Genomic DNA, 21,621 nt, shown 5'->3' with positions numbered 1-21,621 from the left:
CACCCTTATGGAAGAAAGTGAAGAGGAACTAAAAAGCCTCTTGATGAAAGTGAAAGAGGAGAGTGAAAAAGTTGGCTTGAAGCTCAACATTCAGAAAACTAAGATCATGGCATCTGGTCCCATCACTTCATGGCAAATAGATGGGGAAACAGTGGAAACAGTGGCAGACTTTATTTTTTTGGGCTCCAAAATCACTGCAGATGGTGATTGCAGCCATGAAATTAAAAGACACTTACTCCTTGGAAGGAAAGTTATGACCAACCTAGATAGCATATTAGAAAGCAGAGACATTACTTTCCCAACAAAGGTCCATCTAGTCAAGGCTATGGTTTTTCCAGTGGTCATGTATGGATGTGAAAGTTGGACTGTGAAGAAAGCTGAGCACTGAAAAATTGATGCTTTTGAACTGTGGTGTTGGAGAAGACTCTTGGGAGTCCCTTGGACTGCAAGGAGATCCAACTAGTCCATCCTAAAGAAGATCAGTCCTGGGTGTTCATTGGAAGGACTGATGTTGAAGCTGAAACTCCAATACTTTGGCCCCCTCATGCAAAGAGTTGACTCATTGGAAAAGACCCTGATGCTGGGAGGGGTTGGGGGCAGGAGGAGAAGGGGATGACAGAGGATGAGATGGTTGGATGGCATCACCGACTCAATGGACATGGGTTTGAGTAAACTCCGGGAGTTGGTGATGGACAGGGAGGCCTGGTATGCTGCAATTCATGGGGTCGCAAAGAGTCAGAGACGACTGAGCAACTGAACTGACTGACTGACTGACTGAACTAGCATTGCAGCCCCAGAAACTGAACCCATCAAGATGTGTTTGGATATGTCAGTGTTATAACACCACACCTGATGAACTCTTATAGAATGAGTGTTCCTTTCTTCTGCCTCCCCCTTTACTGATGACCTGGAGGCCCAAGTTTGAATTGGAACCCTCAGCCATCACCGTATATGGCAGCAGAGCCCACCCCCAGCTTTTAGCCCCTTCCTTCTCTCTTCCCCGCCCTGGCTTGATACGGCATGTGCATAGAGGGACGTGACCTGCCCCCAAGCCCAGGCCATGTTCACCTCTTGACTATCTCTCCGCCTCCCTCCAGGTCTCGGGCTGCACAGAGCAGTGATGCAATGTCCAAAGAGGGTAGAGACCCTGTGAGTCCAGGAAGCAGAGTGTCCAGGACACCAAGGTGTCCAGGGTGTGATGCAGAAAGGCCAGGTAGGCGTGTCCCTATGGACTCCTTGCGCTGTGTGTGTATGTGTGTGTGTGTGTGTGTGTGTGTGTGTGTGTGTGTGGTGTGTGTGTGTGGTGTGTGTGTTGGGGGGTGCAGCTGGAGTCATGCCCTCTGTGCTGTGGGCCAGGCTAGCCTGGGTCTGAAGCCCTTGATTGTGGGTCTTTTTAAAAAAAAAAAAATTAATTACTTTATTTTTGGCTGCAGTGGGTATTGTTGCTTCCCAAGGGCTTTCTCTAGTTGCCACTAGTGAGGGCTACTCTCTTCTTATGGAGCACCGGCTGGAGGAACGTGGCCTCAGTAGTTCTGGTGTGCAGGCTTAAGGCACTTAGCCCCAAGGCACGTAGGATCTTCCCGGACCAGGGATCGAACCTGCATTGGCAGGCAGATCCTTTACCATTGAGCCACCTGGGAAGCCCCTCTGTTAAGACCTAGCCACACATAAATCGAGGGAAAAAGAAAAGTTGGCAGCCCCAGGGCCCTCCTGAGTCCCACTGGGTGCCGTGCAAGGAACCGAGAGCTGGGCAGAGATGAGAACCTGGTGACAGAACCGCAGGGTGGAGGGTGGGGCGTGCTCACAGCCCAGGGCGCTGCGTCTTCCTCTTTTTCTCTCCCAGGCCCTGACTCTGGGCTGTGCAGAGGGTGGGGGTCCCCAGGAGCAGGGGGCTGGCGGCCAGAGGCACTGAGCCTGGGAGCAGGGTCTCTCACATTGGGGCAGGAAGTTTGAGGTGCAGAGCAGCTGGGGAGCCCCAGAGGCCTGAGGGGGGCAGGGAGGGTGAGTGTGGGGAGGGGAGCGGAAGTCGGAAGCCGCTGCCGCCACGTTCACCGTTCACAGGGCGGGCGGACCGGGCGGCAGGATAGCTCCAGGGGAGCCAGGGCCACGCATCCCTTCCCGGTCCTCTGGAGGTGAGCAAGGTGGGCCTGCGTGGGGTGGGGGCGGAGGGTGCAGGGAGTCATGTGCGGACCCTAGAGGGGCAGGTGGGCAGGAAGGAGGGCCCTGAAGGCCTGTGCATTTGCCGTGAGCCCGGCCCCGGGCCGCAGCCCCATCCTTCTCCTTCCTCCTCTCCATCAACCAGCCGCCTCCCAATCTAGCCCTTTCCCTGAATCCTGCTGTGGCTCCCACTTACTCCAGCCTCCCTGGGAGACCCTTCCTGAATCTTCTGTAGCCTCCCTGGGTCCCTGGTGACTGGTGCCCGGTGGGGGTTAATGAGGCTAGAGGCCCCAAATGACCCCTCATCCCTGGAGAGAAGGAAACCATTTGGGCTGGGGCTTTGGGGTGGGGGCAGCTTTGGGTGTGGTCATCGTAGGAGCTCTGACTTGGGTCGCCCAGCCCTGCATTGCCTTCAGGCCCCCTGCAGCAAGGCAAGGTTAGGGGGAGGGGAGGGGGCCCAACTTGCTGGCTTGCCCTGGCAGCGCAGGCTTATCGCCCTGATGGTTGACAGAAACAAGCTCACTCTCAATGGCGTCCCTGTTTGGGACAATATCAAGCTTCCTAGTTCTTATCCTCAGCCACCGCCCCTTATTCTAGGGCCCGAGATCCTACAGGCAGAGTCACTCTTCTCTGCTAAAAGCCTGGGAAGGGTGACCTGTCATCAGCTGATAATAAACACCCCAGAGGACTGTGGGGCCTCAGCCAGGAGGCCTGTCTCCCAGGCTTTAGGACATCACAGGGCTTCTTGCTCTACAGATAAGGAGCTACCCAGCCTATGGATTAAAATCTGGGCTCAGAGCTTTTTGTTGTGGGAGGGGGAGATCCAGGAAGGCACGAGGGAGGCCCGGGCTGGCCCTGAGGCTTTGTTGTCCTCCTGTGGTCAATAGTTACCCTTTGGCCCTCTGCCCCCTCATCTCCTCTGCCCCTGGCTCATCCTTTCTGTTCACCACTCTCTCTTCTTCTCTTTCCTCTCCATTTTCCCTCCATGCCTGCTTCTCAGCTGACCCATCTCAGGGTTCTCAGCACCAATGGCGTGTGTATGTGTGTGTGTTTCGCTCTCTCTCTCTCGCTCTCTCTGCACATTTGCATGAAGCTGCCTTCCGTGTGGGCAGGATGTGGGGTGGCCCCTCATCATATGTCATGTACCTCGGGTGCCCTGGCCCCAGGTTCAAGAAGGGGTGTCTGTCCTGCAACTTCAGCCCGGAGACAGTGTGCAGGGAAGGGGAGGGTAACTGCCCGCAGAGCAACACCCTTCACCTGGCTGCCGCTCAGGGCTGAGGAAGGACAGGGCAGATCACCTCCTAAATCCCAGGATGGGCCAGAAGACTTTGGTTTTTGCACAGGAAGGGAACATTGCCAGGGCAAAAGGAGGCAGCTTTCTGAGTTGGAAGCTTAAAAGGAGAGAGAGACACACACAGTCCAGACAGGACATCCAGGAACCGACTCCTCAGGTCCAGAGGGAGCCCATAGGGCTGAGCCCGTGCTCTCATGGAGGGCCGTGTGTTTGCTTGTTTTCATGTATTTTTTCTTCTCCAAATGGACCTGCAAAGCAGCCAGGTTAATCCAAGCAAGACATGGTATTTCTGAGCACCTCCCAAGGGCGGGCTCAGTGTTGGCACTCAGACCCCCCTCCCATTTTCTCTCTTTCTTTTCTGAAAAGATTTTATTTATTTGTTTACTCATTTATTTATTTTGGGCTGCACTGGGTCTTCGTTGCTGCACAGGCTTTCTCTAGTTGCGGTGAGTGAGGGCTGCTCTTCGCTGCAGGCTTCTTGTTGTCGTGGCTTCTCTTGTTGCAGAGCACAGGCTCAAGAGCGTGTGGGGCGTGGGCTCAGGAGGTGCAGAGCGTGGGCTCAGGAGTCACGACGCTCAGGCTCAGTTGTGGTACACAGGCTTAGTTGCTCTGTGGCCCGTGGGATCTTCTGGGACTAGGGAACAAACCGGTGTCCCCTGCATTGCAAGGTGGATTGTTATCCCCTGGGCTACCAGGGAAGCCCTGCACCCATTTTCTAGCAAACTTCCCAAGAAGACTTATCCATCATATTTCCTTCTTTCACAGGCAAGGAGCCAGGTGAAGTTTTGCACCAGAGTCACGTGGCTTGTCAGTGGTAGTTAGGATTTGAGACTAGGCTGTGAGCCTCCAGTGTATGGCGAGTAGGGTCTGAATGTGTGACACTCGTGCTGTCCCCTGTCCTCCTTGGACAGGCTCTCCCCTGGCCTTCTGTGGCCTTCAACACCTCCTGTGCCCAAGCAGGGGGTGGAAAGAGAAACCACTCTCAAAAGGATGATCCGGCTGCCATCTGGGCTCCTTCCTTCCCCAAGATGGAAAAAACCTTGCCTTGAAGCTGGGGGGAGAGGTTAGGTGAGGGTAGAAGGGACTTATGTCCCCTTGGTCCCCCAGCTGTTGGGTTCTGTGTCCTTTACCTACCATCAGCTAATACAGGCTCAGCCCCAGCAGTGGTCACTCCGCTCTGGACAGGAGCCCTGGGGGGCTGCCCAGTGGAGCACCCATTCTCTCCCATCCCCCCCCATCCCCCGCGCCCTCCCCAATCTTTCCTCTCACTGGCTTCTGGACTCAGAGCATTTTCTTGGATTCCAAAGAGCCACCCCACTTCTCCCAGAAGTTTTCCTTAAGCTTCCTGACCCATCATGGTGCTTAGAAACATGAAGGGCCACTCCTTTCAGAGATGACGGAACCCAGCGAAGAGACCCGTGTTGGACACTTTCTCCTTTGTTCTGGTTAAGACACCTGAGTGATTTTAAAAGAGGTAACACTAAATACCAAGGGTGGGGGAGGGAATAAACCAAGAAAATTCTAGATGCTTGAGACCTGGACTCTGCTCCCCAATTCCTGGCCCACCTCTGCCTAAGAGGTGCCATCCTACCTCCAGGAAACAGAAACTGGTCTCCACCTTTGACCCTTGACTCTTCACCCTTGCTCAGTCAGGTTGCCCTCACCCAGGTGATTGGTGGGACTGCCATGTTGGTCATAAGAAGTGACCTCACCCCTCAGGTCATCCCATCCCTTCATTCAGCGAGAAGCAATAGAAGAGAGAAGGGGGTGGGGTGGGGGCTGTAGGCGGGGAGAGGGAAGGAGGGTGGGAGAGAGAGACAGAGACTCAGTCAACTTGCATTTCTAGTGAGGAGCATAGACAAGGTGGTTGAACGGGTCCTGAACTCTCTTCCTCTCTGTCCAGCTTCTTCCTTGGAGCCAGGACCCAGATGGACGTTTTGGCTGCTGGGCTGGGCTGGCCTGGTGGGAACCACTTCTGGGAAAGCTCTGCCCTTAGGGTGCTGGGCTTCCTGGAAGTAAGGTGTGATTGGCTCATGGTCAGACTTGCCCTTAGGGGAACGTCTTTATGTCATAATGATGCTAAATCTTCTTCTCCAAGCCTCAGTCTCCCCAGTCCTGTAGTGAGGTTGTGAGGAGGGAGCTTTCTGAGGATCTATCCACCCATCCACCTACTCATCCATTCATCCATCCGTTCTTCCACCCCTCTATCCATTCATCCATCCATCCTTCTATTCATCCATCCATCCCTCCATCTATCCATCCATACATCATCCCTCCTCCCTCCCTCCCTCCATCCATCTCTCCATCTTTCCTCTTATTTTCACAAACATTTCTGGAGTGTCACCTCTGAGTCAGGCAGGCCCTGCCCTGGACAGTGGGGGAAACAGATGAATTCAGGTGACTTCACCTCAGAAGAAATTCATGCTTTGTTCAATCCATGAATACCCAAAGGAATTGATTTACGGGTGGAAAGAAAGTGCCGCTAAAGGGAGCCGCAGACCTGGATCAGACCCCAGCTTCCCCACCCACTAGCTGAGCTACCCAGGCACATTTCTGAAGCTCTCTGAGCCTTGTTTCCTTGTGAGTAGGAGGGCAGTGTCACCATTTGCCTCACCCGTGGGATGACTGGCAGGCCTGAGGTCTGGGCTGCAAAGCACAAGCTAGGTGAGTGACACCCTACTAATGTCGAGAGAGATGGGCACTCTTGACATGAGTTGAGTTGTCAGATACAATAGAGTCCAGAGCTAAATTTAAATTTCAGATAAATGAGTCGATTTTCAGTGTAAATATGTTCCCAGTATTGGGCATCTTCTGTTGTGTATTTGCTAAATGTGGCACCTCTGCTTAGAGGTTGTATGCGCCCATGTGGACCTGTCTGCCTGGAACCAGGATGCCTGCCACCAGGCTCTGTAACCCCAGGTGTCTCATGAGTGGTCCTGAGCCTCTCCAGTCTACACTAACCCTCAGCTTTCTAACCGCTGGAACTAGAGGATAATGCTGTGCCCCCCACACTCAGCAGCTGGAGCGGGTATACACAGTTCAGTTCAGCCAATCAGTCATATCCGACTTGTTGTGACCCCATGGACAGCAGCACGTCAGGCCTCCCTGTCCATCACCAGCTCCCAGAGTTTACTCAAACTCATGTCCGTTGAGTTGGTGATGCCATCCAACCATCTCATCCTCTCATCCCCTTTCGTGCCTTCAATCTTTCCCAGCGTCAGGGTCTTTTCAAATGAGTCAGTTCTTTGCATTAGGTGGCCAAAGTATTGGAGTTTCAGCTTCAGCATCAGTCCTTCCAATGAATATTCAGGCTTGATTTCCTTTAGGATGGACTGGTTGGATCTCCTTGCAGTCCAAGAGACTCTCAAGAGTCTTCTTCAGCACCACAGTTCAAAGGCATCAGTTCTTTGGTGCTTAGCCTTTTTTCTTGTCCAGCTCTCACATCCATAAATGACTACTGGAAAAACCATAGCTTTGACTAGATGGATCTTTGTTGGCAAAGTAATGTCTCTGCTTTTCTAATATGCTGTCTAGACTGGTCATAATTTTTCTTCCAAGGAGCAAGTGTCTTTTAATTTCATGGCTGCACTCACCATCTGCAGTGATTTTTGGAGCCCCCAAAAACAAAGTCTGTCACTGTTTCCCCATCTATTTACCACAAAGTGATGGGACCAGATGGCAGGATCTTAGTTTTCTGAATATTGAGTTTTAAGCCAACTTTTTCATTCTCCTCTTTCACTTTCATCAAGAGGCTCACACAGTCTATCACTAAAGTGATTAGGGGTAGCATTTTCGTAGGAAATAGTGATAGCAAGAAACACAAAGAACCTCCTCCTAGGGAGGGGAGGCAAGTGAGAACCAGGTGGGTTGACACACTAGAAGTTACACGATGGAGTAGATGCTCTGAAACACGAGAGAGCAGAGGGTGGTGTGCAGGCATACCTCTTTCCCCACAGTGTGCTGGATCTGTCAGTCTTCCCCCAGTCCCCACCCACCTCCCTCAGGCCCTTCCGTCCCCTCAGGCCCCAGCAGTCTGTTCCCTTTGGTCTCTGGAAAGCTGCCACAACGTCTCTGATTTTTCTTTCCCTTTGAATCCATGGAGGAAGACCCCGTTTCTTCTGGGAAGGCAAGTTCAACCCTCATTTATGTCTAGTATGGTCATTAACATTTACCTGTATGTCTGCTTTGCTTCATATACAAGTTTAATTATAAGGGCTTCCCTGTTGGCTCAGTGGTAAAGAATCCACCTGTAAATGCAGGAGACACCAAGATGCAAGTTCGATCCCTGGGTCAGGAAGATCTCCTGGAGGAGGAAATGGCAACCCACTCCAGTATTCTTGCCTGGGAAATCCCATGGACAGAGGAGCCTGGTGGGCTACAGTCCACAGGCTTGCAAAGAGTTGGATACAGCTGAGTGACTGAGCACTTTGGCAAAGAGGGATGTGTGGAACTCCTGTCTTATTAAAAATTGCAGGGCACACTTTCCTCCGGCCCCGTGCCCATCATTTCCCATTCCCGTTATTGTCATTTGAACTTGGCTGTCAAGCAATTCACTAACAAGAGGAGAGGAGTTGAAGTCATTTAGGCAGAATGCTGTGATACCCACAAGGATTCGCTCCTAAGGTAGACACACATCGGATAGAGTGTGAGGAGGAGTGAGGACTGGAGAGGGGGCATCCCAGAAGGGGAGCCTGCTGGACACAAACAGACCAGGTCTTAGCAGGGAGGGATGGTCAAGGGGTCTGGGAAGGGAGCTAGGGATACCCCGAGTTCAGGTGTCAGTGATGGAGGTGCTTCCCTATGCCTCTGCCCTCCATCTCATAAATGGAGCTGTTTCCTGAGTTTTCCATACTGTAAGGGCTGTTTCCCTGGTGGCTCAGGCAGTAAAGAATTTTCCTGCAATGCGGGAGACCCAGGTTCGATCCCTGCGTCAGGAAGATCCCCAGGAGAAGGGAATGGCTATCCACTCCAATATTCTTGCATGGAGAATTCTATGGACAGAGGAGCCTGGTGGGCTACAGTCCATGGAGCTATGGGGTTGCAAAGAGTCAGACACGACTGAGCAACTCGCAATTTCAAGGGCTGTTTCCTTGAGAAGGCTGCAGAGTGTGTGTGTGTGCGCCCGCGCGCATGGGAGGATGGTGTCTCACCTCTTTATTTATACTTGGTCATTCTCCAGGTAGGCCTGGGGAGGGAGGTTTGGCTCCAGAGGGGTTGCCCAAATATAGATGGTGGGTCCTGACCTCACTCTTTCTCTCCCCCATGAAGATAGGATCATAGCAGGGCTCTCACTCAGAGAGGGGAAGAGTTGAAAATGGACAGCTGCTTGGGGGGAGCAAGGTAGCCAGGGATTGCCCCTGAGACCAGCCAAGGACTTAGGGAGTGAACCGTACAAGTCCTCAGCCTTTAACCTGGGGAAGGTATGGGGTGGAGAGGAAGATGCTCGAATGATGACTGAGAGTGAAAGTGTTAATCGCTCAGTCATGTCTGACTTTTTGTGACCCTGTGAGCTGTAGCCTGCCAGGCTCTTCTGTCCATAAGATTCTCCAGGCAAGAATACTAGAGTGGATTGCCCTTCCCTTCTCCAGGGGATCTTCCCTACCCAGGAATCAAACCTGGGTCTCCTGACCTGCAGGCTGATTCTTTATCATCTGAGCCACCAGGAAAGTCCCAGATGATGACTGAGGCTGAGCTAAAAGAGTTGGAGACCCATAGGAAGAGCAGATTTCAAACTGATTGGATTCAGAGCATCAAATACAAGACTGAAAGTAAGAAGTGGCCTCAGCTCTTGGAAAGTTCCAGTCTACTGGGGAGGCTGGCTGAGAACTCAGTGGTAAACCGGGCCTTCCTGGGGCCTAAAGCTTCAGGATCCCCAGGCCACAGATTGGCAATTACAGATTCTTGCTCTGTTACAGTGAGGGATGTGATGGTTGGGACAGAGGGAGAAGTAAAAACCCAGAAAAGGATTCTGGTTTTGAGAGACTTTTTGGAGGATGCTCTCAAGGGGAATAAGAAACTGAAATTCATGCTGGTCCTGTCTTGTTTTTCTCTGGCACCTCCTGAAAGAAGGAACAGTACCCGGTTGTGCTGTCTTGGTGACCTTAAGCAATAGGACCCCACCCAGCCTTGGTTCCCTGTCTCTGAGACTTCCCCCTTATTGAGTGTCTCCTGGTAGACCATGAAGTAGGTGGACAGTGGGTTTTGGGAAATCACACATGGTTGCAAGTCAGGAGCAGGGATATGTGTGTGTTTATTTGTGCCTTTGTCCCCCCAGATATTTCAAAAAACAGCTTAATGTATACACAGTCCTCCAAGTAGACATCTCTGAGTGAGGAAAGTAAGGCAAAGGGAAAATGAAAGATGTGAGGTGGTCTGGGGTGCATTTATTGTTCTGTTTTTATTTATTTGACTGCACCAAGAAATAGTTGCAGCAGGTGGGAGCTTTGGTTGCAGCTTGTGAACTCTTAGGTGCAGCAAGTGGGATATGCTTCCCTGACCAGGCATTGAACCCAGGCCCCCTGCGTTGGGAGCATGGAGTCTTAGCCACTGGACCAACAGGAAAGTCCCCTGGGGTGCATTTAATCCTGGAAATGCATGCATAGGGCCTGCAGATTTAACCTACACTTCCTGAGGGCCCGTACGGGGAGGGAAATGGGTCCAGTTACAAGTCTCACAGTGTCCACAGGATCAGAACAGGCCGGTTGTTCTGAAGCAGCAGGGCCACTCCCAAAAGCTCTGTAACCTGGAGTCCACACGCAGGGGATGGAGATACGTCTTCTAGAAAATTCCCCATGAGAATCCTCAGCTGCATCCCATTAGGGCCCGCCCAGAGTGCCAGTGTGGCCAATGCACTGGGCAGCTCTGAACAGATGTGGTGGAGCCCCAAGGGAACATGGGTGGACATCCCCAGCTTTCCCCACCCATGTCACCAAGAAGGCAGTGGTCTCCTCCCCATGCAGCCTGAGTCTTCCCTGTAGGCTGAAGCCCACCCCCCTCCCTGTAGGAGCCCAGGCTGAGCTTAGCTGGTGCTCCTCTTCCTGGTTCCACCTAGGCCAGACTGCATGGCTGTAACTGAGAATTGGCTGCTTCATGGTTGCGAGGATGCAGGCCCCGAAGGCTGGAGCCTCGGGAAGTAGAAACAAGACTGGCCATGGCCTTTCTTCCCTGGCTGCCTGCGTCTCCCTCGAGTCTGTTTCATTCCTTTCACCTCTAGTCCTTGACTATTTGGCTCCCACATACATTGGTTTCCGTGTCATTTTTTTTTTTTTTTTGGTTTGCCTCTGCTTTCCTGCTAATTTGAGACATTTGTGCCTTTTGTTCTTGCTACCAACATTCTCACCCTCAACATTCTTCAATCTAGGTTCCCCAAAGAAGGCTCTGGTGTGCTCAGTTCATCTTTTTCAACTCAGCCACGGGAGCCGCCTTCAGCCAACAGATGAGTGTCTTTGGGGCAGGTGCCCCCATGGGTATAGGCAGTTGCGATCATGGGTCAGACAGCATGTATGGTACACTCCTCACCCCTGCTTCTGTGTTGAGGGCAGTGGCCCTTGACCTGGGCTGTGGATGTGGCAGGCACTCAAAACTATATGTAACTTGCCACTTGTGTGCTTCCAGGGGCTGACAGCCCAGTGCTAACCTGAGTTTGCTTTGGGTACTTCCAGGGTACCTGCGGGGTCCCGGTTGCCCCCCTGGCCAGCGCTCCCTCTAATCCACACAATGGGCTTGTGAAGGCAGATGTTCCTGAAGACTCTAGCGCAGCTTATGCTCATTGGATGATGGGCGACGACGGACTCTGTGGCCACCCCAGACCCGTGGAAATCCTCGACATCTGTTTGGGAGACAACCTGCAGCCCCACTCGGAAGCCCACCTAGGGGAGACCTATGGCCACCCTGAGCCTCTTGAACCTCACGGGGAGCAGACCTGGGCCTCTGTCCCTCCTGATGCCGTGAGGCCTGATGTTTGTCCCCAGGGCTCCAGCCCAGAGCCCATGCACCTGGGGAGCGGCTCTTCCCAGGAACAGGCAGGACAGAAAACCACCTCCCCCGGGTCTTCCAGGGACAGCCAGCCTCTGGGGAGCCCAGGGCAGAGCCAGAGCACATCCACACAGGTGGTGTTCTGGGCGGGGATCCTGCAGGCCCAGATGTGTGTGCTGGACCTGGAGGAGGAGCTGGAGAAGACAGAAGGGCTCAGAGCTGAGCTGAGATGCTGCATTCCCGCGGCCCCTGCAGACCTCCCCACTTTTCCCTCCAGCCCAGTTGGCCCCCGGAACTCGGGCCTCCTCCCCAGCCCACCCATGGATGCGGATGAGGCCTCAGGGGAAGACAGCAGCGGGCCAGAAGGAGAGACCCAGAACCCAGCATGGCCGAGGGAGGGCGCGCTGGACTTGTCTCCCGAGTGGAGTGCCGAGGAGGAGAGCATCTTCTTTGACAACCCGCTCTTCCTGGAGAGCCCTTGCTCAGACACCAGTGCATCTGAAACGCATTTTTCCTGGGGCTTCTCGGACTCCTATGTAGATGTGAGGACTGGGCCCCAGAGCCCACAGACCCTGGAGCCTCCACCCCCGGGAGGCAGAGTGCCCTGGGAGCTGGGCGGTGAGCCGGATCTGGGGGAGAGCACAGCAGAGTCCAGCGGGCACACCACCCCTCCATTCCCTGTGCCCACCTACAGGCCACACTCTTTCTCCTGGGTCGTGGTGGATACCCCCGAGGGGGCTCCCTCAGCACCTTCCAGCCAGGAGGAGACCAAGGTAAACTGAGACCCAGGAACCAACCCTTGGGCTGTGCTTGGGGACATGGACAGAAGGAAGGACCTTCCTCTGCCATCACTGTGCCCAGAACTCTCTTCCCTTTGAGGAGCAACAGAGCAGAAAGGCAGGCCCAGGGTGGCCTTCAGAAGTAGAGGGAATTTTACAGGAGCTGTGATGTCAGCTGAGCACTATGACAATGCTCAGTTCTTAAGCAGATGACGTTTGTTAAGGCACAGATGTCTCCATCTCACCAGCTCTAAGGCGCTGCGTCTGGACACATTTAGAGAACAAATAGCTCCTCCTGTTGCAGTGTGTTCCAGGCCAGTCTTTAGACTCTCAGTCTTTAGACCTCGAAGAAGGTCCTAGCTGTAACAGGGCAGGGGTCAACCTACAGGGGTGACCTCTTCTCCTGCTGGGGAGATGTCTCCTTTGATTCCTCTCTTTTTGGGAAAGATTGCGGCATTTTGTTACTTTTAGCATCTTTCATCAAATTCAGTTTCACCAGCTCAGGCCCCCAGGACAGTGGCAGAGGTCCTTGATATCAACTAGCACAAGTTATGGGGACAAGTTATGTGAGCACTTTTTTTTCCCGTAGGGAGGCCTTGGCTTAAGAGATAAGGAGACTCAAGATGGCACAGTCAGGCTGTAACGTTCTAATCTCTGTGATCCCAGAGAACAATGGGGAAGAGCTCTGACCCCGAGATCTGAGGAGCTGTGAACACTGGCCAGGCCCCTCCACCCACAGGCTGGGGTGGAGTAGGGGGTGGTTGTGGCTCTGTTTTGTGACATGTGTTCTCAGACCTGGTTGCTTCAGGGCCCCTGAGGTCCTCAGAGGGAGGCCTGGGAGCCCTGGCCTGGGAGCTGGCAGTTTGCTCTTATCTGGGATGACAGAGCCCAGCCCAGTGTCTGGGGGCTGTTGACCTTCGCTCCAACACAGCCTCTCCTTGAGCAGGGCCACGGGAAGCAGGGCCCATTCTGAGCAGACAGAGCAGAGACGACTAGAAGTCAGTGAACACGGGTGAGGCCAGAGGGATGTCGGAAAGGCCCTGGAAGCAGTTTCCCTGGGGCAAATCTCTCCTCCTTTTCTTCCTGAAGAGTTCTCTGAGAGACAGCCTTGAGCCTGCCTCGCCTGCAGCATCCTGTGTGGACCAGACAGTTAGCTGGGAGACAGAACATGTGGAATCTAACGGCAGACCTGCCACACATCCAGTGCAACCTTGGGCAAGTCACTTCCCCTCTCTGGGCCTCACCTCTTCCATCTGTAAAGAGGGAACATGAGCCCCATGATTTCCGGGGCCCAGCACCAGCCCACCGAGGACGTGGGTCCCACCTAGGGTGCCTCTTCTGAACCGAGGCCCAGATTGGGGAGTGTGGTCTGGGATGGGGGAGGACAGCAGGGAAGGAGGGCCCTGTGTACGTATAGTCCTGCTTCTCTCCCCATCTTCCCCTGCCTACGCTGCCCCCCCACACCTCTCAGTGTCTCCAGGCCTCATGGATGAACCTTTATCTTTCTCAACAGGCCGGGCCCAGCACCCAGGGCTGGCCAACCAAGGTCATTCCTTCCTGGCCCCCAGGGCCTCTTAGCTCCCAGGACAGAGGTGAGATCCACTGTGGGGTCTGGAAAATCAAGTGGTTGGGGGCTTGATCGGGAGTGGGGACAAAGATCATTCTTGGATCCCAGGGGTGTTGTTAAGGGGTCCCCTTGTATTGAATTAGAACCAGACAGACTTGAGGTTAGACCCTGTATCTGCCTCTCTAACTTCATCAATACAATGGCTTTTAAAATACCCATCTCTGCTAATGGGAAGTTGCTGTATAATATGGGGAGCTCAGCCCAGTGCTCTGTGACAACCTAGAGGGACAGGATGGGGTGGGGAGTGGGAGGGAATAATTTCAAGAGGGAGGGGACATATGTATACCTACAGCTGATTCATGTTGTTGTATGGCAGAAACCAACACAACATTGTAAAGCAACTGTTCAGTCGCTAAGTTGTGTCCGACTCTTTGCGACCCCATGAACTGCAGCACGCCAGGCTTCCCTGTCCTTCACTATCTCCTGGAGTTTGCTCACATTCATGTCCACTGAGTCGGGGATGCTTATCTAACCATCTCATCCCCTGCCCACCCCCATATCTTCCAATTAAGAGTAAATTAAAAAAATAAATAATGAAATACCCATCTCTTGGGAGTAAATGAAGACTAAAAATTAAAAAAAAAAATACTCAAAGAGTAAATGAAAAATAAAATTTTTTTAAAATAAAGTAAAATACCATCTCATAGAGTAAATGATGAAATGTGCAAAAGATCCTGAAGCTGGGAAAGATTGAAGGCAGGAGGAGAAGGGGATGACAGAGGATGAGATGGTTGGATGGCATCACCAACTCAATGGACATGAGTTTGAGCAAGCTCCAGGAGATGGTGAAGGACAGGGAAGCCTGGTGTGCTGGAGTCCATGGGATCACAAAGAGTCAGACACAACTTAGCGACTGAACAACAGCAACAAAAGACCCAGCCTTTTGGATGCCGGGATCTTCATGGTTTAGCAACCTTGAACCTGTGGTTGCCTTGGGACTGGAGTTCTCTGCCTGCTGCCCCATGTGTGGGAGGTCACTGCCCCATGACCAGGGACAGAATGTGCAGTTTCAGGGAGGAGCGCGGGGGGGTAGGGGAGAGGGACATGCTGGTGATGACAGCCCAGGCTGTTCCCTGGCTCTGCCAGGCCCCTTGGCCCAAAGCCTGCCCCTCACCCCATGCCAGCTTCATTCCATGCTCTTTCTCAGGTGACAAGGATACAGAGTGTGTCCAGGAGTCTGCTCCCTGCACCGTGGCCCCTGGCCACCCCTGGGGGAGCCCAGCCTCTTCGCCGGAGCCGAGCAGCCCTGAGTCTGGGGTCAGAGGCTCCAACTCCCTGCTCAGCCCTGTCTCCCGGGAAGGCAGCCTGCGGCTGCAGGGCCGCCCCCCAGACAGTGTTCTTCCTGAGTGGACACTAGATGCTCCAAGCCCTTCATTCCTGGAGACAGATGGGGTGCAGCCAGGTTCCCTGGAAAAAGAGGAGGCAGGAGAGGCCCCAAACCGAGGGAAGGAAGTAAAGTTAAGCCCCGCCAGGACTGCGGAGGCCGGAGCCAGACAGCCTGACACTTGCCTGACTTCTGCAAAAACGTAAGTGTCATTCTAAGCACCCTCTGCCTCCTAATTATGCAGGCATTTAAGAATACCCAGTCTGATTCTTTTCCCTTATTGTTTATTACAAAATATTAAGAATACTTTCCTGTGCTATTACAGTAGGTCCTTATTGGTTATCTGTTTTATATATAATAGTGTGTATATGTTAATTCCAGACTCCTCATTTATTCTTACCCCTCTTTCCCGTTTGGTAACTGTAAGTTTTTTTCCATTTCTGTTTTATGAGTAAATTCATTTGTATCTTTTTTTTTTTAGACTTCATATATAAGTCATAGCATACAATAGTTGTCTGACTTCACTTAGTATGATAATCTCTAGGTCCATCCATGTTGCTGCAAATGACTTATTTTATTCTTTTGTATGGCTGAATAATATTCCATTGTATGTATGTGTATATATCTGTATAAGTAAGTAAGTAAGTAAAGTCACTCAGTTGTGTCCGACTCTTTGTGACCCCATGGACTGTAGCCTACCAGGCTTCTCTGTCCATGGGATTTTTCCAGGCAAGAGTACTGGAGTGGGTTGCCATTTCCTTCTCCAGGGGATCTTCCTGACCCAGGGATCAAACCCAGGTCTCCAGCATTGCAGACAGACGCTTTACCATCTGAGCCACCGGGGAAGCCCTCAATGTATACCGCATCTTTTTTATCCATTCATCTGTCAGTGGACATTTAGGTTGTTTACATGTCTTGGCTATTGTAAATAGTGCTGCAGTGAACATTGGGGTGCATATATCTTTTCAAATTATGGCTTTCTCTAGATGTATGCCTAGGACTGGGATTGCTGGATCATATGGTAGTTCTATATTTAGGTTTTTAAGAAAACTCCATACTGTTCTCCATAGTGGCTGCACCAATTTACATTCCCACCAACAGTGTCGGAGGGTTCCTTTTTCTCCATATCCTCTCCAGCATGTATTATTGGTAGACTTTTTGATGATAGCCATTCTGACTGGTGTGAGGTGACATGAGAAATGCATGCTGGGACCTAACATAGAATGTATGTAAGCCGGGATTACAGACTGGAGGGTTTAGAAGCACAAGAAACCAAAGAGCAGACGGTCATACAATGTAGGGCAGGACTTGCATGTGCCGAGGGACAGCCAGGGAGACATGTCCACGACCAGACACCGGGAGACGACCAGGGGGTTGTGCAGTGAACCTGACCAGGACCACGAGTGCAGAAGAATGGGGGTCATGCTAGGCAGGTCTGGGAAGAGGGATGGTCAGAGCTAGTGGTGTGGGGATTACATGCTGCTATGAATTTGAAGATGTGACTGGGAGGCCCAGAGTGCTGACCCAGATCTCTCTCCCTCACAGAGTAGCAGGGGAAGGTTTGATTGGTACCAAAGGAATGGTGGACCTTGGGGTCCATAGCAGGATTGAATGACCCCAGAACTGTGAGCCAAGGTAGGAATGGGCCACCTGGAAATCCACTTAAATGTCCTCCTGCCCCAAGGATACTGTGTGAAGCCTGTCAACCTCTAGGATCTCTCCATGGAAAAGGGATTTTGTTGGCCAAATTGAGGTCAGATGAAAGAGATCAGGGAACACCAGTGATGGTTTAAGTGTTACACTAACTGGAAGGTTAACTCCACTCCGATCTTAATGTCATTGAGTGATGGCGAACCTCAGGCAGTATCAGAAACCAAAGAAGCATCTTTCTTCCACCGCTGGAATACTACATGGTGTCTGGAGATGTTCAGGTTTATCAGAAGAGTCTCTCAGTATCTAAAAAGAGAGCGTTCATTGTACCAGAAATTAACCTTAATTCAACCCCAAGTAAAAGTAAATCTACCTAAAATGTGAGCCATACTTTCATAGTAGATAATGAAAAAGGTTTAACTGATGCTTTTCTTGGTAAACCCCACTAAATATTATAGAAATAAATTTATTTAATCTTATATTTAATACAATATAGGAAGTTAATTTTCCTGTCCTAATTTGCTGGCCCAGTGAGATGTCACTCATTCATCTTTAACTTTCACAGTGAGGTCATAAAGGTCTATTTATTACTTTATTTTATTTTGGGCTTCCTTGGTGGCTCAGATGGTCAAGAATCTGCCTGCAGTGCAGGAGACCTAGGTTCAATCCCTGGGTCAGGAAGATTAATAGCAACTTTATTGAGATATAATTCACATATCATACAATCCATCCATTTAAAGTATACAATCCATAACAGATTATATTTGCTTTGTGGGTTTTTTTTTCCCTCAAAGTGCCTCCCTATCTAGATGTTATTTTAGTAACAATACTAATTGACTAGGTCATTTTGGTAAAAGTATTTGAGGGCTTCGTCAGCTGATTATCCAGATAGTTCTCTTTACATTTTTTGGCTGTACCACAAGGCATGTGTGATCTAGTTCCCTGACCAGGGATTGAACCTGTGCCCCCTGCATTGGAAGCATGAAGTCTTAAACGATGGACCTCTCAGGAAGTCCCCCAAGTAGTTCTCTTTACATGTGACAAGCATGTCATTATTTTTACTTCCTCCTCCTCAGTTGTTCATTGGAATAAGCTTTCCTATTCCTCTAATTGTCTCTGGCTTCCCAAGTGACTCCTGGAATCTTCCAGTATCACTTTCATGGACTTCCTATGTTTTTTCGGCAAGATTTGTAATGTCACTTTTCAGTTGATTTCCATTATGTTTGCCTTGTTGGATGCAGATGAGCCTCAGGAAGTAGGGAGAAGTTACCAGCAAAGTCACTGAACCAGTTGGGGGCAGAGACATGCATTTGTGTTACGTGGAGAGGACTACTAAGTCCAGCTGAATTTTATAAGTGGGTAGTCAATTGGTGAACATTTTCATATTGTGATAAGTTTTGCTTCTCTGTACAAACTCCCTAACTGTGGTAACCTGGATGATGCGTGCTCGCATGTGCTCAGTTGCTTAGCCATGTCTGAATCTTTGCGACCCCATAGACTGCAGCCCGCCCAGGTTCCCCTTGTCCATGGGATTTTCTAGGCAAGAACACTGGAGTGGGTTACCATTTCCTCCTCCAGGGGATCTTCCTGACCCAGGGATCAAGCCTGTGTCTCCTGCATTGGCAGGCAGATTTTTTTTTTACCACTGAGCCACCTGGGAAGAAACTTGGATGATAATAACAAGGATACCCCAGTACTTGGTTGCAGTGTTGCAGGGACAATGCAGGAGTCAGATGGAGATTGGTCTTGGTGACTTCTGAGATTCTGAGTGTTCCCTGAGTCTGTCCGGGGGTCTCCTGGGCCTGTGCATCTTTGTAGATCCCCATCCAAGCCCCTGCAGTGAGACCCTTCTATGACAGGGCAGCTGGTGTGGGAGGGCAAGGGTTGGAAACCACCTCTATGGCCACCCCAGCTATCACCATCCCTAAAGCCAGTCTAGCTTCTGGTTCTTGCCTCATCCTTGCACCATCCTTGGCTGCAGATCTAGGAGTGGAGGCTGGAGCCTGGGGGTAGGGAATGTGGGCAAGGAGGCATGATGGGGAGGGCAGGAGAGGTGAGGGACACAAGTGGCTGCTGGGGTTTGGGGAGGTAATCCCACCTCTCCTTGGGATGGATTCAATACCACCAGGGTCTTCAAAGGGCTGCACCTGCCACCCAAGGTGAATTAGGCTCAGTGCATCCCTGTGGTTTATCTGAGAATGTGCTGGTACCAAGCTCGGCTCCAGCCCCTGCTGGCTTGGTGTGGATACTGCCCTCATCCGGCCCTCCTGGTGCCCAGGTCAGGTCAGGCGGGCTGTGACCCACACTCTTCCCTGGGGGTAGAGGGTAGCCCCAGCTCCCACTCTGAACTCTGGGCATGGACTCTGAGCACTACTGCCCCCCACTGCCCCAACTGACCTCAAGGACACCTGACCCAGAAGCCCTTTGTCTCCATCCCAAATGGGAGCCTGAGGACAATGATGGACTTCCACAGGCTTCCTGGGAGCCCTGTGCCCCAAGTGCAACCCCCAGAGGAAGGCCAGAGGCCCCCGGCTGGAGACAAGCTGGCGAATGGTGTCAGGACTGACAAGGTGGCCTGGAACTTGGCCTCTCGCCTCTATCACCTGGAGGGCTTCCGGAAGTCTGAAGTGGCCGCCTACCTGAGGAAGAAGTAAGGGCTTTTGAACTCAAGCAAGGCTGGATGTCTAGTCAGGATGGGGAGGACCACTGATGGGCCATCCTTGCTGCCCGTGTCCCCCCACCACTGACCTCTCATGCCTACACTCCTGCCCTGTCCACCGCACCCCCTCCCCTTCACCCCCAGACCCTTGTGCCTCTCTCTCTTAGTCACATTGGACCACCCTCAGTCCCTGCCTAGAGCTGCCAGACCTGCCCACCTGCCTCCCCTACCCCAACCCCATGTCCCTCCTGCTCAGCGCTGATGGGGTCCCAGGGGCTGCCGGTGCCCTCTCGGGCCCCAGGGTCCACCCTGGCTGTGCCTTTCCTTTGATTACACCCCCAGCCCCCGTCAGGCCCCAGGAGGCCCGCCGGTCCCCACCCAGGCTTCATCCCCACTTTCCTTCTGCAGCAATGACTTCAGCAGGGCCGTGGCTGAGGAGTACCTGTCCTTCTTCCAGTTCGGAGGCCAGAGCCTGGACCGCGCGCTCCGGTAACACCTGGGAGCCTTCTCTGGGGAGGAGGGATGGCTGGTGGGGAAGCAGGGGGGAAGCACCACCAGCAGAGGCTGGATTCTGGCTGGCCCCGAGCTCAGGCTGTCGGGCTCTGCCTGGACTCGGGACCTCCTTCCAGGGGCTTCCTCCAGGCCCTGGTGCTTAGTGGGGAGACCCAGGAACGAGAGCGGATCCTCTACCAGTTCTCCAAGCGCTTCCATCACTGCAACCCCGGGCTTTTCTCCTCAGTAGGTAGGGAGGGGCCGGTTCACTGGGTGGTGACTGGTGGGAGTGTGCTGGGAGGCCATGGAGGCCCAGAAGCATTGGGGAGGTCCCCCCACCGAGGGTGGGCAGAGGCAGTGTAGGAGTCCCAGTTCCAACGGCCTTTTCTCTCTGCGGGGGCAGACTGCGTGCACACCTTGACTTGCGCTATCATGCTCCTTAACACGGACCTGCATGGACAGGTGAGAGCCTATGGGGGTCCTGGGAGAGGGGAACCAAGACCAAGGCCTGGGATGGGGTCAGGGAGGGCCCTGGGGACCCAGGGGAGGTTCAGGGTGGCCAGCCAGGGGTCTTGCTGCTGGAGTGGGACATGTGTGCCAGCTGCCCCCCTCTCCACATGTTCTGGCCACAGAACATTGGGAAGAGCATGAGCTGCCAGGAATTCATAACCAACCTGAATGGCCTGAGGGACGGCGGGAACTTCCCCAAAGAACTGCTCAAGGTATGGCACGGGGTCCACGTAGGGCCTAGAACCTCAGCTTGCTGTCCCAAGGGGAACATGAGCTTGGGCCTGGCTCTGCCAAGACATCCTTGAGACAACATGCCTTTTTAAAAACATAATTCCTTATTTATTTATTTGACTATCCTGGGTCTTTGTCACCAATATGCAACATCTTCTAGTTGTGGCATGCGGGATCTAGTTCCCTGACCAGGGATCGAACCTAACCTGTCCCCCCTGCAATGGGAGCACAGAGTCTTAACCACCGGACTGCCACGGAAATCCCAGAACAGGCCTTCTTTACTGAAGGGAACTAAAAGTGATACTGCCCAGCCTGCGGCATCAGTGTCCCCTTGAAATGTATTAGCTTGTGTGAATTCACATCCCCCGGCCTGGGTCCACTGAATCAAATCTTGGGCTGGGCCCCTACATTGTTCCGTTATGCCTCTGGGTGACTCTCAGGCCTGTGAGGTCTGAGAAGCGCTGGTTTTTGGTCCTTGGTGTAAAGCTTCACGTGGTGAAAGTCTGGAGCTAGGATTCAGGAGCCAGAGGTTGCAGGGTTTGAATTCTAGCCTTGGGCAGCTTACACTTTGGCCGAGGCAAGTTCTCCCAGGGTGAGTGACCATTTTGCAGGGCTGTTACCACGATGAAATTGAGGTGGTCAAGTGCTTAGTCCAGGGCCTGGCACACAGGCTGCTTTCATAAGCAGTCACAGCATTTATTCTCCTGTCTATTCAGCGAACATTGACTGAACACTTACTATCTGCATGGCACCCCCGCTAGGTGTGGCCAGAGCTCCAGAAGCCAGCCAGCTGCGTGGACATGCGTACTCTTGGTCGTATCATTTCAAAGTCATGGCATCTCGTTTATTCATTCACTCAGCAAATGCTGACTACTCTGTACTGAGCCATTCCTGTGGCCTCAGATCCCTCTGGGCAGGATGGTA

The 21,621-nt window shown here is 52.4% G+C and overlaps 1 protein-coding gene across 4 annotated transcripts in view; it reads left to right on the top strand.

Annotated features, from left to right (window-relative positions):
- The first annotated feature begins 1,884 nt into the window (after nucleotides 1–1,884).
- PSD4 (pleckstrin and Sec7 domain containing 4) overlaps nucleotides 1,885–21,621 on the top strand; it is a 32,506-nt gene continuing 12,769 nt past the window's right edge. Inside the window, exons 1-10 of one of the 4 annotated variants that reach the window (XM_061155314.1) lie at nucleotides 1,885–2,141; nucleotides 11,113–12,198; nucleotides 13,294–13,419; nucleotides 13,718–13,796; nucleotides 14,979–15,357; nucleotides 19,279–19,455; nucleotides 19,873–19,953; nucleotides 20,094–20,206; nucleotides 20,360–20,418; nucleotides 20,589–20,678. In XM_061155314.1, the coding sequence (XP_061011297.1) occupies nucleotides 11,224–12,198; nucleotides 13,294–13,419; nucleotides 13,718–13,796; nucleotides 14,979–15,357; nucleotides 19,279–19,455; nucleotides 19,873–19,953; nucleotides 20,094–20,206; nucleotides 20,360–20,418; nucleotides 20,589–20,678 (2,079 nt within the window). In that variant the 5' untranslated portion in view covers nucleotides 1,885–2,141; nucleotides 11,113–11,223. Of the gene's footprint in view, nucleotides 2,142–4,904; nucleotides 4,926–11,112; nucleotides 12,199–13,293; nucleotides 13,420–13,717; nucleotides 13,797–14,978; nucleotides 15,358–19,278; nucleotides 19,456–19,872; nucleotides 19,954–20,093; nucleotides 20,207–20,359; nucleotides 20,419–20,588; nucleotides 20,679–21,621 lie in introns of those variants that run through there. The other 3 variants (XM_061155313.1, XM_061155315.1, XM_061155316.1) reach the window with 3 other exon arrangements.

Source organism: Dama dama, chromosome 11 (assembly GCF_033118175.1).
Source record: "Dama dama isolate Ldn47 chromosome 11, ASM3311817v1, whole genome shotgun sequence".
Lineage (NCBI taxonomy): Eukaryota > Metazoa > Chordata > Mammalia > Artiodactyla > Cervidae > Dama > Dama dama.
Note: the sequence above shows the minus strand (reverse complement) of the source record. Positions and strands in the feature narration are given on the sequence as shown.